The sequence below is a fragment of the Phaseolus vulgaris genome, chromosome 2 (assembly GCF_051622355.1).
Source record: "Phaseolus vulgaris cultivar YP4 chromosome 2, ASM5162235v1, whole genome shotgun sequence".
Classification (NCBI taxonomy): domain Eukaryota; kingdom Viridiplantae; phylum Streptophyta; class Magnoliopsida; order Fabales; family Fabaceae; genus Phaseolus; species Phaseolus vulgaris.
In genome coordinates this window covers 42,565,175-42,579,775 of record NC_143499.1, presented here as the reverse complement: position 1 = coordinate 42,579,775, position 14,601 = coordinate 42,565,175, and the positions used below count along the sequence as shown (strand labels likewise).

At 31.9% G+C, this 14,601-nt stretch overlaps 3 protein-coding genes across 4 annotated transcripts; 2 read left to right on the top strand and 1 right to left on the bottom strand.

Moving 5' to 3' along the window:
* The first annotated feature begins 608 nt into the window (after positions 1–608).
* LOC137812239 (basic-leucine zipper (bZIP) transcription factor family protein) lies at positions 609–6,001 on the top strand. Of its 2 annotated transcripts, none has more exons than XM_068614158.2 (5): positions 609–783; positions 2,109–2,850; positions 3,287–3,362; positions 3,486–3,612; positions 5,328–6,001. In XM_068614158.2, exons 2-5 carry the CDS (start codon positions 2,129–2,131, stop codon positions 5,528–5,530), a joined length of 1,128 nt encoding a protein of 375 aa, XP_068470259.1. In that variant the 5' UTR covers positions 609–783; positions 2,109–2,128; the 3' UTR covers positions 5,531–6,001. The 2 variants fall into 2 exon arrangements, with proteins under 2 accessions (XP_068470259.1, XP_090155021.1); XM_090298895.1 differs by lacking the exon at positions 609–783 and adding an exon at positions 1,129–1,231.
* A 1,666-nt stretch (positions 6,002–7,667) lies between these two features.
* LOC137812238 (ubiquitin family protein) lies at positions 7,668–10,037 on the bottom strand. The gene is made up of 6 exons (XM_068614157.2): positions 9,667–10,037; positions 9,451–9,595; positions 9,243–9,357; positions 8,735–8,798; positions 8,462–8,627; positions 7,668–8,060 (listed from the first exon to the last, which is right to left on the bottom strand). Exons 1-6 carry the CDS (start codon positions 9,930–9,932, stop codon positions 7,815–7,817), a joined length of 1,002 nt encoding a protein of 333 aa, XP_068470258.1. The 5' UTR covers positions 9,933–10,037; the 3' UTR covers positions 7,668–7,814.
* A 2,715-nt stretch (positions 10,038–12,752) lies between these two features.
* Positions 12,753–14,234, top strand: LOC137809506 (increased DNA methylation 1). Its single transcript, XM_068610613.1, has one exon. The coding sequence runs from the start codon at positions 12,753–12,755 to the stop codon at positions 14,232–14,234; it is 1,482 nt and encodes a 493-aa protein (XP_068466714.1).
* The last annotated feature ends 367 nt before the right edge of the window (positions 14,235–14,601 follow it).

Below are 14,601 nucleotides of genomic sequence, written 5' to 3'. Positions count from 1 at the left end.
TTTAGAACTAAAGTTGTTTTTTATGGAAATTTTTAGAACCAAGTTAACAGATGAATAACACATTTTTCCCCAACAAAAATAGCAAGAATTGTGAGTCCTTATACTTGCATCCAAACAAACTTGTAACACCTGTTTGGAATAAAAGAATATACCTCTTTTTTTATTTTTTGACAAAAAATTATATTTTCTCAAAACATATTCAAAGGGAAATGAAAACCTTTTAGTTTTGACTTGACATGGTAAAATAAAATGGTAAAAAAGATATTTTGATTATATTGAATTTAAATAGGATAAAATTTAGATAAAGTTATAGGAAAAAAAAGAAAAAATGGAATGATAATAAAAAAGTGTAATTAGGGTGTGTGAGTGAAGTAAAAAGGAAAATGAGTGGAATCTTTGCATGTTAAGGATATTTATAAAAAGAAAAAATGGTGTATTTTGGCATGTCTCTGCACAACTTGGACAGCGATACAACAACCAGTATTATTTTAAAGTGGATGCTTGGTGGGCCCAGGTGCATTTCCGAATATTATTAATTTAAAGGGGTTAGAACGTTAATATCAAAACTTTTAGGAACAGTATTTACTTATCATGCTTTTACAATTAAGCCCCATTTTCCAGCTTCAACAACAAGACACAACAACAGAGAGAAGAGAAAGAGAGAGAGAGAGAGAGGTGGTTGAAGAAACGAACCCTAAGAGAGAGAGAGAGAGAAAATATTTGCTTTGATTTCAAGCTCTTTTACCATTGCATTTCGGGATCTCGAATCTTCAATCTGCAAAGGTTTTTTTTTTTTGGTTATTCTTTTCCTTTTGGTGTTGTATTAATTTCTTGTTTGCTTGCGAAAACGAATCTGTTTCAATTTTCATTTCCAATTGGTTCGATCAGCTTGGAATAATTGGGCTGTTGATGCCGTAGTGTCGCACATTGCAGCGTGTTGGGTTTTTCAAATGCTAATTTCAATTCGTTGTTGATTTTTCTCCTCTTTTGTTTTCCGAATGCGTGTTTCGGGCAGATTCTATGGGAAAGGTGGAAAAGTGAAGTTTCTATCTTTGGTTTTTTTCCCTCATCTGGGTCATGGGGGAATAAAAGTATAATATGGAAAGTTTGACAATTGGGTGCTACGTTTTATATTTCTTATTTTTTAATTTGATGATGTTCAGTTTTTGTTTGTGGATTGGATTGGATTTTCTTTCCTCCAGTTAGTTTCCTGTGGCTGCCAAGTTTTGGAGTATTGTTTCTGACTCTTTTTTTTCTTGGGAATGATGTTATTGAGTTTTCTGTTACATTGGTAGTGAACTGTTGCGTTGCCTGACTTGTTAAACGCATGGGTTTGGATTTGGGTTTGATTTTTTTATTGGAGATAATTAAGATGGTAATATGTTCAACAATAATATGTCAGAGGTTTTAACTTAAAGCAACGGTGAATATTATGTGTGATGGGATTGATGTTGCATGCTGTGCTTGGTACTATTTAATAGGAGGTGTATTGCTGATGATGAAAATGAAGAGAATAATTGGGTCGTCATGCCCTTGTACTGTGAGGGAAGGAAAAGTTTGCAATGTTGATCATCTATCTGGAATAATTTAAATGTAATATGAAAATCGAGCTTGTCTGTGAATGTCTGGACAAATTTTAGTTACATTTTGGTAAATATAAAAGAGAGATGTGGACTTTTATCCAATGCTATATATGTAGTATCATGGAGATCTGAGGTATTTAGTTCTAAGGATTTTCTTACTCAATGAAGCATGTACATTTACTCATTTATGGTTTTTGAGATTACTGAGATGCTTTATTTTTTCTTCCAAAGCTGCCTTGGTCTTGTGGATTCTTTGTTATACTAGCGCAGTTACTCTTCTGTTGCTGAGTACATTTGCATATGAACCAAATTTCAATGTTTGTACAGAGTAACATGTATTTGTGGTTTATATTTATATTTTTAGAATTGAGAACACATGCATATCAGATCATCAAGGTTGAGTAATGGATATTGTGTTTAAATTTTCATTGCAAGATCCTTCCAAAAGTTTTTTACCTTGTCTTGTTTTTACCAGTAAATATATTTATATGGCCACATTCTTTGATTAAATTATAATTTCGACAGGTATTGTTGATTCTGCTTCTATGGCAAATTCAAAGGGCTCATCGAGTTTCAGAAATTTTATGTATCCTGGAAAGCATGCTCTACTTCCTCCTAAAAGTCCGTTTCCTAGTGTTTCCCAAGCGTACGCCGATTATGTCCCAAATCCCGCTGTTGGTTTAAAGGCAGGTAACAGACCTAGAGAGGGAAACCCACACCACCAACGTACATCATCTGAGAGCCTTGTTATAGAGGAGCAGCCTTCTTGGCTAGATGATCTCCTTAATGAGCCAGAGACACCTGTCCGAAGAGGTGGACATCGGCGTTCATCAAGTGATTCTTTTGCATACCTTGACACGGCTAATGCATCTAACATCAATTATGCTGATCAGGACGAGTATAAATATAAGAATCTGATGTCTATTCCGTCTTGGTCATCTCAAGACTTTGACCGCAGCAAAGATGCACGTCATCTACCTTCTTATGCAGAAATGAACTTAGCTAAACAGAAAAATAGGTCATGGGACTCTTTTTCAAATGCAATGACAAATCAAGTTGGTGTTTCCCCTGGCAAAGAGAGTTCAGCTTTTCAGAGTTCAGGGTTGCCATGCACACCACATGAAGCAGATGGGCTTCCACCTACTGCAACTGAAAAGCACAATTCAGTAGATTCCGGATTACAGGATGGAAAATTATTTTCTGAAAAAAAGGACAATTCACATGCAAAGCCATCTGCCTCTGAAACTGATACAAAACGTGCTAAACAGTACGTAGCTGTTATCTTTGATTGACTTTAAGGATATTACTGTGATTGGTTGATTTTACGCCACTAATATCTATCTTGGGGGATGCAAGTGTTTCTTTTGGCAAATGCATGAAGTTGTGTCATACCCATCATGGAACTTTTACCAAATAGAGTGAATATGGTTATAATATCAAATTCAAGACTATACTACCTGTGTGGCATATGACATCTTAATAATGTACATGGAAGGAAAAATGATACAATAACTTTTGTTGCACGCAGTAATGTCTGTGATACTAAAGCTAATTCTCATGCAGAGACAGCAGTTAAACAATGTTTCTCGTTATATGATGAATGTTGTGTTTGTTTTTCTTTTGCATTTAATTTTTAGAAGTTTTATGAAACCAATCAATTCATATATGGAAAGGGAAAATATTATGAAACACTCAAATTGCAGGCAATTTGCTCAGCGTTCACGGGTCCGAAAACTTCAATACATAGCTGAGCTGGAAAGAAATGTACAAGCTTTACAGGTAAGTGTCTTCACAAGGCAATATTCCGCATGTTTGCATGGACATTTTTTGAAAATGCATGGAAATATTATGTAAGATAGTTTAAAGTTCTGATTCTGTTTCTTTCTTTTTATGTCATCATAGGCAGAAGGGTCTGAAGTCTCAGCTGAGCTTGAGTTTCTTAACCAGCAGAATCTTATCCTGAGTATGGAGAATAAAGCACTCAAGCAACGTTTAGAAAATATAGCACAAGAGCAGCTTATCAAATATTGTAAGTTTCTACGATATGATTATTAGCCATTTTCAAGTAACAAGTTTTTTTTTTAAAAACTTGGAAATGTCAATTATCTGAATATTACGAATGTGGAGGAAGTTTTTTAGATATGCTTAAATACCTTGACTTCTGAAATCTTTGTGAATTCGTGATGCATTGTATTGATTAATAGAAAAGGAACAAATTAGGTTTATCTGAGCTTTGATTATATCATATAAATGGTAGGGAAGGAGAAAGTTAATCAGGTTCTGTTTTGTATGTGCCATAGCATGGTTGCAAGAGGAATTACTGTAATGAGATCAAAGAAAGGGAGGTTTGATCATTTTAGGGTGGTAGCTCAAGTTCCTTAAAACCATGGTGAAAATATAGTTTCTGTGAGGTATATAGACAAATTAGCTGGATTGTAGAGTAGTATGTGTCATTGAATATGACTGGGCTTTGCTCATGGACACTCATCTAGGATTCTATCATTTTCATTGCAAAAACTGTCAGCCACAGTGTTTTTTGTTGGTCATTGTTCTTTAAGTCCAGCAAAGAAGTCCTTATTCATAATTTTGGAGGAACTATCATTTTATCTTAAATGGACAGGTTATATATTTTCTATATATAATCATTTAATCATATTGACTAAAATAATTTAATTATATTCAGTCAACAAATAGAATTAATATAAAAATAAAAAACTTATTTTGATTTAAATTTGAAGATAATAGCATTCTCATAATAACAATAATTTATATAATTTAAATTAAATTAAAAAATAACTGTGATTGTTATAATTTAAAATAAAACATGATTTTATATAATTTGAGTTTTAAAAAAGTTATAACATCTTAAAAAACCAATTTAACTCTCAGAAGTTGTGTATGAAGATATTCAGAGAAAAGAGAAATTATAAAGAAAAAATAAGTTAATTGAGAATGGGATAGTGAGGGTCTTAATCTACCAAGTAAAAATTTATAACATAGTAGATAACATTATGGAATTCTTAAATCTTTCTAGTTTAAGAACAATAAGAAGCTAATATCATTTAATGATTGATTGACGTATGATAGTAAACTTATATAGTTATCTTGTTGTACCTGAAATACTTTCCTGGAAATAGTTGAACTTTTTTCAATCAAATTATGTGTCAAATGGAAACCACTATGCTGCCTCCCTCGTATCACACTATGTCTTGTTTATAATGGGTAATAACCGAGGAAGTTGAATCTTTTACTACCCTACTGTATCTATTTAACAAAAATTGAATTAGCAACCCAGACATATGTCTATTCTTTTCTAGTCCCTCTGGATTAAAATATAAGTTCAAATATTAGTATCATCTCCAAAAACTAAGATTAAGGGTAGTTTAGGAAACGTAGCTATTTTTTGTATGAAATCAGGAAAATTAAATGAATTTAACTAACTTTCTTAGTGTAAAAATAGGTACTTTTGGTTATATTTGAGTTCCTCCTACAAAGTACCTTTTTATATTGAAGGACTCTGGTGATATAGGTTAGTGAGGAAAGCTAGGAATTAATTTTGACTTCAAGAAAATGGGTCTTCCTCAGTCGGCCACCTAAGCTACGGTGTGCTGTCTGGGCAGACTTTTCCTGCATATCAGTGTTCAAAATCTACTGGGAAACATTTGTGGCTAAAGTATGATTAGTTTCATTAGATGGCACATGAACATGTTTTGTACACTAAAAACTATTCAATGTGAAATTCAGTGGAGCAGGAAGTACTGGAAAGAGAGATTGGAAGATTACGTTCATTGTATCAGCAACAGCAGCAGCCACCGATGCAGCCACAACAGCAACCATCTAGTAGTCACAGACGCTCGAACAGCAGAGACCTCGAATCTCAGTTTGCAAACCTTTCTCTAAAACACAAGGATACCAATTCAGGGCAAGACCCTGCTCTCAGAATTTAGATTTGCAATAGCTGTAGCCTTGTTCTGCCTCTACATTCAACCGGTGTTGCCACACCTGCGATAGAATTGTTTCCTACCCTTCCCATGTATGGGATTGTGCAGAGATTTCCATCATATGCCTCTTCTCTCTGCCCACTTTGCTGATTTCAGCCTTCTCCTAGTCTTTCCGTTTTCTATTTACTTATATTATTACCATTTAATGTGCACCTGGTGGTCATTGCCGAAATCTTATTCCATTTCTGTCACTTGGCCTTCCAGAGGTGGTAACTCAACATTTTCAGGCTTTCACCCCCCACTGTATTTTCAGTGAATATGTAGCTGTATACCCTCTTGTGAATCTCCACTATTGTGGAGTTTGGCCCAGTGCAAATAGCAAATATCTCAGGGCCATTTGAATGTGCCTTATTTGTATGGATAATGTGAAGCTAATGTTTGTAATGTGATTTTAATTAAGTTAATGTTTTCTCAACATATTATTTAGTGGCAGTGAGAAAATTGATCCAGAGCATTATTTATGTCAGTCACTGATTTCTACGAGTTTCCCTCTTAAAAAGCTAGTAAGGGTTGTTTATTGCTTTTAATTTTTGTAGGGTCCTATCTATGAGTCAAAGCAAATAAAGCATTATTTTGATACCAGGGTCGAATTCAGTGTGCTCAAGAGTTATCAAATCTACTACCACCTCTAAAATGAATTTTCTCCCAATTTAAATATGAATGAAAATATTTAATTTCACATTGATTAATTCTATTAATGTCTTGATTTCATGAAAAAGAAACACATTTCCCAATTAATATTCATTATTATTATATTGAAGTTTGAATACTTCAAGGGTATTTTTGAAAGGAAAACTTGTATAACAGCATGGGAATTGTCGTAGTTATCTAAAATTTATAATTTTATCTCGATCATTACGTAGTTAATAATTCCTTTGAAACACATGTATTATCGAGATTAAGTTCCAAATCAATTAGAAAATAGCTAACAGCAAGACTTGTGATATTATGTAAGTTATTTTAAATAATGTTATCAAATAGATTTTAATTAATTCAAAACAAACATGAACATATTTTGCTTATATTTGAGTTCAGAGAAAGTATACATAAGGAAGGACTGGCAACACATCCTTACAAATTTACGAATCCCTTTTTTAAGTATAAAGAATGAAAGGAGACTTATTAAAATTTATGATTTTCAATTAATTTTAGGATAACACAATGAATTTAAACACATTTTTGGTCTCTGGTAGATGATCAATTTTGTTTCCTTAATTGTTTACCTCTCAGATAACATGATAAAACTTACGTTTAATAGGCACATCAACGTTACAAATAATTTCCCATTTTAATCACTTAATGTATATATTGCGTGTGATATCCTTATAAACCATAATTTAAGATAATCAGCAGCTAGTATTGTATACCATTAAATATGCTTGCACATATCAGTTGCATTTGTCGTTACTCATTTTAATTAGCCTATAATTTATTTGATTAATATACTTGGCTAACCAAAATATATTTTTTTAACAATGAATTTTTTTTTTCATTCTTTACATTGCAATAATATCTAAATCTATAACTTGAAATTTATTATTTCACTTTTATCCATTTGTCTCCATACAATTGTTGTACCTCGATTAAATGTTTATTTTAAAACCTAATTTTCTTCACTGTATTGATAAAACGAACAGACATGTGCACTTTTTCTTAACTCACTTTAGATTAACCAAATTGTAACTCCCCTATGTTATCTCACTGGCATTTTTTTTTTTCATTTCTTTCTCCCTGTTTTCCGCATAATGCAAATGGAGTTAATGAGACAAAAATTACCCAACTTTAAAGAGGATTACCATCAAAAGACAATAAAATAACGGTGAAGCATAAAATCAAAGAACACCGACTAGCTATAACCGAGAAACACAAAGGAGTTTCAACTTACAAGTTACAAGTAATACATAGATGAGAATTAGAATCAATTGAACACTTAGAGAATAGTTACAGCACGGCCATATTTGTCAACGAATCATTCTCATTTTGCAATTTTATTTTTCACGTATAAAATCAAATTCTCTTCAGAAACTGCTAGATAGAAAATGCATAAGCAAAATATTAGACATTTTAGGTAACTCCGTAAAGCTACGACAACAAAACCTTTCATTTTTGTCATTCAAATACTTTATATAAAAAAGCTGAAATCCTCAATGTATTTTATAAACTGCAGATTTTTATAAGTTAGAAGCTGCATCTTGCTTACCAGATTCTCACTATTGCATCTAGTTATAATCTATCTGTGCCTACGCCTTTTAGCATTGTCCTCTGTGAATAACTCCCACTTATAATGATCAAGGTTGCTCAAGTCATCAAACTCTGCAATGGCTAGTAAGTACTGGGTAAGTTTCACAAGCTCCTGATCACTATCTCGGTTGGCATGAGCCTTCCTGAATGGTTTGATCGTCAAACCATTCTGTGGGTTCATCACAAAATTTCTTTTAAGGTCATCAAACATGATGGTATTTGAAGCACTGTAGAACTGAAATAGAATAAGAAACCACCATCAGGACAACGAGATCATGGGTATAGCTGACTGATGCAAAAACACTCAAACAATACAGCAATAAATTGAAACCAGATATAGATTACAACAATTTGGTAAGTCAAATAGTTTCATTCTTCCATTTTATCTAAACTCAGATCACAAGCTAAGGTTTATCTCACTTATGATAATACTCACAAGTAAGAAACATTTTTAAGGAAGTTAAGTTACAACAATACTTTTTTGGGTATCCTTTTTCTCCCCACATAACTAGTAATCATTCATTGGGCTGTAGATAGGAATGTAATATTGGACAAATATGCTAACATAATTCTATTAGATTCCCATCATCAAGAAGATACATTGTGGGTTAGTTTATCGTATATGCATATTTATACCTCAGGGAACTGGGCCCAGATCAAACCAAGAGGCTTGCAATCAAAGACCCCACGAGAAGAGGACTGGACAGTGATCATTGCCATGTGGTCAAGAAGTGCGGTGATTTTATAGTTAGGATTATCCAGAACCCCAAGTTGCCCCATCTTGAGGTTAATCCACTTCATGCTGCAGAAAGTGAACGTACCATTCATTCAGTTACACAGAACAGACCCATTTACATAACTGTTCCAGAAGAATAAGAATTTAACAGGATAAAGTAAAAAGGACAATACCTGGTTGCAGACCATATCATAATGTCATACTCTGCATATGCTGATGTAAGAAACTCGTGAAGGTCTGCAAAAACAAAGAACAAGTTAGAACCAGAGGAGAGGAAGAAAACAACAAAGAGTTTGTACTATCAGTGTAAATAATTTTTTAATATCAACTAATCAGAAATATCCTCGAGAAGACTTGGATATGTGATTGAATTGAGAGTGTAAAAAAACATTATACACTACAAAGTACATTTGAATTAAATTCAACAGTAACAATAAACTAATTCATCAAATTATCCCCTGAAATCATAAACACCAATCAACCTGGTTCCTGAATTTACAAAAGTAGATTTTAATCACTAAAATTACCAAACCAACTATCCTTGTAGTCTCTAAAAAAACAAAACCAGGACTCTAGCTGTCAAGGTTCGATAACCCGAGTGACTAAAAATAGCAGTCTTGCAACCTTCAGCTAATTCAATACACACTAATGGAGTGAAAATAAAAAGGGGGCAAAAATTACAAGGTCTCATGAGCTGAAGAGGGTTCTCAGCGGTGGAGCGGTGATCGAAGAGAGTGTAATCAATATCCAGAACAAGCAGTTTCTTTCCTTTGCGACACGGATTTCGAAGCTCGATCTGCAGGTTGGTATGAATATGCGCACTCAGCTACGTATATGTATATATTACATCACAAAAAAATGGATTAGGCGAAGATGAAGAAATAAAGACCTTGACTTGATTAATTCGTCTGGCTAATTTTCGCTTGTTGACTTCCATGTCTTTGATGTCAACAGCTTCGTCTTTGGGCAGCTCCAAATCGTCAAGAATCTCAGGGGAATCCACCGGATCCAGGAGCAAGTCCTCTTCCGTAGTGCTGCAATTGATTTGGTTGTTAATGAGTGGGGGCGATTAGAGTAACCCTAAAAGTGGAAAACGGCGTCGTACCCGATCATGGTCATCTTGAGCGAGGAATTGAGAGGGAGTTGAGAGAGAAAGATAGAATCATCGTTGAGTTTGGAAGCGAGTTTCGGGTACAATAGCTTCTGGCGAGGGGGCAACACGTTCGTCAGTTCGCAGATTCGCCGTTTCAGTTCGCCCACCGTGTCGTCGCCGCAGACACGAACCGTGTACTCCTTGCCGCTCCATTTCACTCTCAGCGTCAGTTCCTCCGCCGAACCCGAACCCGAACCCGCACCCGAATCCGTAGCCATGAATCCTCCTCACACTGTTCTTGCTTTCTTCGTTTCACACAAAGCTTTGCTTCAATACAGCTTTCTATTTTTCACCTTTTTCATTTTAACAATCCTTTTTTTTTCTTCCAATATTTCTTTTTGCTTTTTCTAATATATTCGTTATCTGTTAGACATAATCATACTTTATAACTTCCATATGTAATAATATTAAATTAATTTAAACGTTCAAATTTTATGATATATATTTTTTAGTTTTAGAAAATTTTGTATCCGAATATAATTTTTTGGAATTTATATACGTTTAAATCAATGAATTTGTCATAAGAGTATACTATATTATCGTAGTAATTTAAATTTTTAAAACTTTGACCTCACTTCACCTTCTAAACTTTGATTATTATTATTTTCGTTAAATTTTTGTTGCTGTTAATTGTATGTGAGATATATGAATGGACCATCAATATTAACATACAATTCTTTGGATTTTGCATCAACAAAATCAATTATTATAAAAATTGTAAATACTATTATTTTAGAATATGAAAATTATTTTTTTCTTCAAATTTTAAATAATGACAGAAATTATGATAATTATTATTAAATATATATATATATATATATATGATTAATGACTTTTTTTATAAAAAAATATATGTATGTGTAACTATGATTTAGATTTATCTCACATTAACATATTAGAAATTTGTTAAAATTGATATTTTTATGTTTATTAATAACTTGAGATTACATACTATTTATTATTTATATTTTATCTTTTATTTTGAAAAAAATGATAATAATTTCCCGCTTTTCATAATATTTTATTATACATATTAGTTCGATCTTATATTTATACATAAACAAAAGATTGGAAAAGTAAATCACAAATTTATTTTTATGTTATGGGAGACAAACAAACCTTATTATTATTTAATATTTATTTATATTCTCCTTTTGTAGGAGGTTTGTAAAATAATTTAATAAAAATGTTAAATAGATTCCCTAAACACAATAAAATATAAAATTTTATTTATAATTATCATAAAAAAATATTATAAACATACATAAGTATGATGATTCCAATATGTAAATCTAAGTTCAAATTTAAAATTAAAATAATAATAGTAATTATGACTGTTAAATATTTATGTTGTTACATGATAACAAAAGATCTTATATTATAATATCTTGAAAACATATTTAAAATGTTCCAATAAAAAATTATATATTTAGTTTGATTTTCTATTTATAGATAAACAAAAGATTGAAAAAGTGAATCACAAATTTATTTTTATGTTATCATTATTTAATATTTATTTTTATTCTCCTTTTGTAACATGAGTGCGACGGTTTGTAAAATAATTTAATAAAGATGTTAAATAGATTTCCTAAACACAATAAAATATAAAATTTTGGTTATTTATATAATTAAATTTTAGATTCACACACCATGAATTATCATAAAATAATATTATAAATATACATAAGTATGATGATTTCAATATGTAAATCTAAGTTCAAATTTAAAATTAAAATAATAATAGTAATTATGACTGCTAAATAATTATGTTATTACATGATAACAAAAGATCCTATATTACAATAACTTGAAAACATATTTAAAATGTTCCAATTAAAAAATTACATATTTAGTTTGATTTTATATTTATACATAGACAAAATATTGGAAAAGTGAATCACAATTTTATTTTTATGTTATGATTATTTTATTTTTATGTTATCATTATTTAATATTTATTTTTATTCTCCTTTTGTAACATGAGTGCGACGGTTTGTAAAATAATTTAATAAAGATGTTAACTAGATTCCCTAAACACAATAAAATATAAAGTTTTCGTTATTTATATAATTAACTTTTAGATTTACACACAAATTATCATAAAAAAATATTACAAATATACATAAGTATGATTTCAATATGTAAATCTAAGTTCAAATTTAAAATTAAAATAATAATATTAATTATGAGTGCTAAATAATTATGTTATTATACATTATACATGATAACAAAAAAGATCTTATATTATAATAACTTGAAAACATATTTAAAATATTCCAATTAAAAAATTACATATACAATATACAATTCATGCAATAACCTGAGGGAATTTTTTAATTAAATAATCCCGTTTTAAAATAAATAAATAATATTTTCCCTGATATTATTACATACATTTAAATATTAAAATTATGATATGATAAAAAAAATATTGCTTTGTAAATATGCCTAACTTATTGGTATACTTGACATTTTTCAACTATACTCCCAAAATTAATTAGTTTTTAACAAATTACATTATATCATACCTTATAAAAATATTAATATTTTAAGGTCTCAATCAGATACTAACATAATCTTCTTTTTTACTACATAAATTTAAAGAATGAGAGAATAATATTATAATCAATAAAGTTTATAAAATACTTTGATAAAAAAAAGTAAACATAAATATAACTAAAAATTATAGAGATTTTGTTCAATAAAATAATAATACTCTTAAATATAAAAATATTCACATTTAAATACTAAGATTCGATAACATTGTACAAAATCAAATTATAATTAATATAAGATAATAAAAATAACATAATATTATATATTTTGATGTAAAAATCTAAATATTATCATAATTTTAAGGGTTTAAGATTAAGGTTTAGAATTTACTGTTTAAAATTTAGGGTTTATACGCGTACTACGAGTTTCATTCGACAAGAACATGTTATTTACGAGTATTATTCGACAATAACATATGAATTTGAGAAGTGACTGAATTTGATAGGTATTCCGGCTTTCCTTTCACTTTCACGTGGTGATTTATGGCTGCTCCTACTATTCCTCCGCCTCCACCAATCAACATTGAACCTGGAAATTGCCCTGAAGCGGTGAAGCAATGGTACTACCTCACATCACTACCAAGTAACAGGAGAAAGTCAACATTGTGCAGGGAACTCTCCCTCCAAGCCAAGAGACATCTTTGTTATCTGGGCTGGAAATTTTGGTATATTGACAAGAAAGAAAAGTGGGAGTTGCGTTACACATCACCCGTCAGCGGCAAGAATTACGTTTCACTAGCGAGGGCATGTAAAGGTTGCATAGAGGAAGACGGTGTTTGCAATGGAAACCCTCAAAATCGTAAAGAAAACAACGTTCTCGAATATCCTACCTCTTCTCAATCAAAAAAGGAAACAATAGAATCCAATCTTAAAGAAAACAACGTTCTCGAATACCCTACTTGTCAACCAACACAGGAAACAACAGAATCCGGTAAGATAACCACGTGCAAGAAAAGGCAAAGGGATGATAAAGATGATGAGTCAGGGGAAGACTTTACTTCTATGAATAGTAATAGAGGTAAGTCTGTGCGGGCAATCGTGAGGCAAAACGGGTTCATTTTAAAAGATGGACAATCATTGTTAGATTGTCAAAAAGAGGCACAGCCAAACGGATTAGTGGAAGAAGAGGAAGTTGATGACTGTGGTTATCGAAATGATAGTATTTGTGCCGTTTGTTGTTACGGTGGTAAACTAGTGTTGTGTGATGGATGCCCTTCTTCGTTCCACCTTAGGTATTTAGGTTTAACCCATGTTCCTGATGGTGATTGGTTTTATCCAGTTTGTTCATGTAAAATATGCAGACGACCCAGATGCAGAGATGACTCTCTTCGTAATGAAGGTGTTAACAGTGTTTTAGTCTGTCATCAGTGTGAGGGAAAATACCATATTGGGTGCTTAAAAGCTCCAGCACCAGCACACACCCAGATGGAAAAGGAAGAAGACGATGTTGGTAAAGGGAACTGGTTCTACAGTACAGACTGTGAGGAGATATTTTTCCGTCTGCATGATCTTTTGGGAAAAACCATTAATGTTGCTCCATATAATCTTACTTGGACGCTGTTGAAGGCGGTGAAAAAGGATGGAAGTGGAGAAAACGAAAGCAAGTTGAGGGCAGCTCTTGATGTATTGCATGAGAGTTTCGACCCAGTGATTGATGTTTTTTCTGGTAGAGATGTGATAGCAGACGTTGTTTTCAGCAGAGGATCAAAAGACGATCGCTTCAATTATCGTGGCTTTTACACTGTGGTTCTCGAGAGGGATAAAGAGATGGTTTGTGTTGCTACTGTAAGGGTTTTTGGGAAGAGGGTTGCGGAAATTCCCTTTGTGGCTACGCAGTGTAGAAGGCAAGGAATGTGTGGCATCTTGATGAATGAGATTGAAAAACTGTTAACGTACTTGGGAGTGGAGAGAGAGGTTGGTTCTGCCTTCCTCGTACACTGCAATAGACTGGACAAAATCATTTGATTTTGTCAAGATGAAACTTTCAGATAAGTCTCAGCTACTTGATTATGTTTTTCTGAACTTCGAGGGTACCCTCGTCTGCCACAAACCTTTGTTGCAACAAACTTATGTATGATCTAAACCTTGCGTGTATTAGGATGGATTGTAGTTATGTGAATGTCTTTCTAAACGATAATGGCGTACTGGTTTTGCAGATATTATAAGACAATTTGGTGAACTTCAAATAATCGTTTTCTTCTTTGCTTTATAATATATACAGAAACAACACTTTTTAAAAACAATACCCTCGCTTAACTATCAACTTTAATAATATATAATTAAAAAAAACATAATTAAAATAATGAGGAGAAATGATAGATTGAAACTCTTG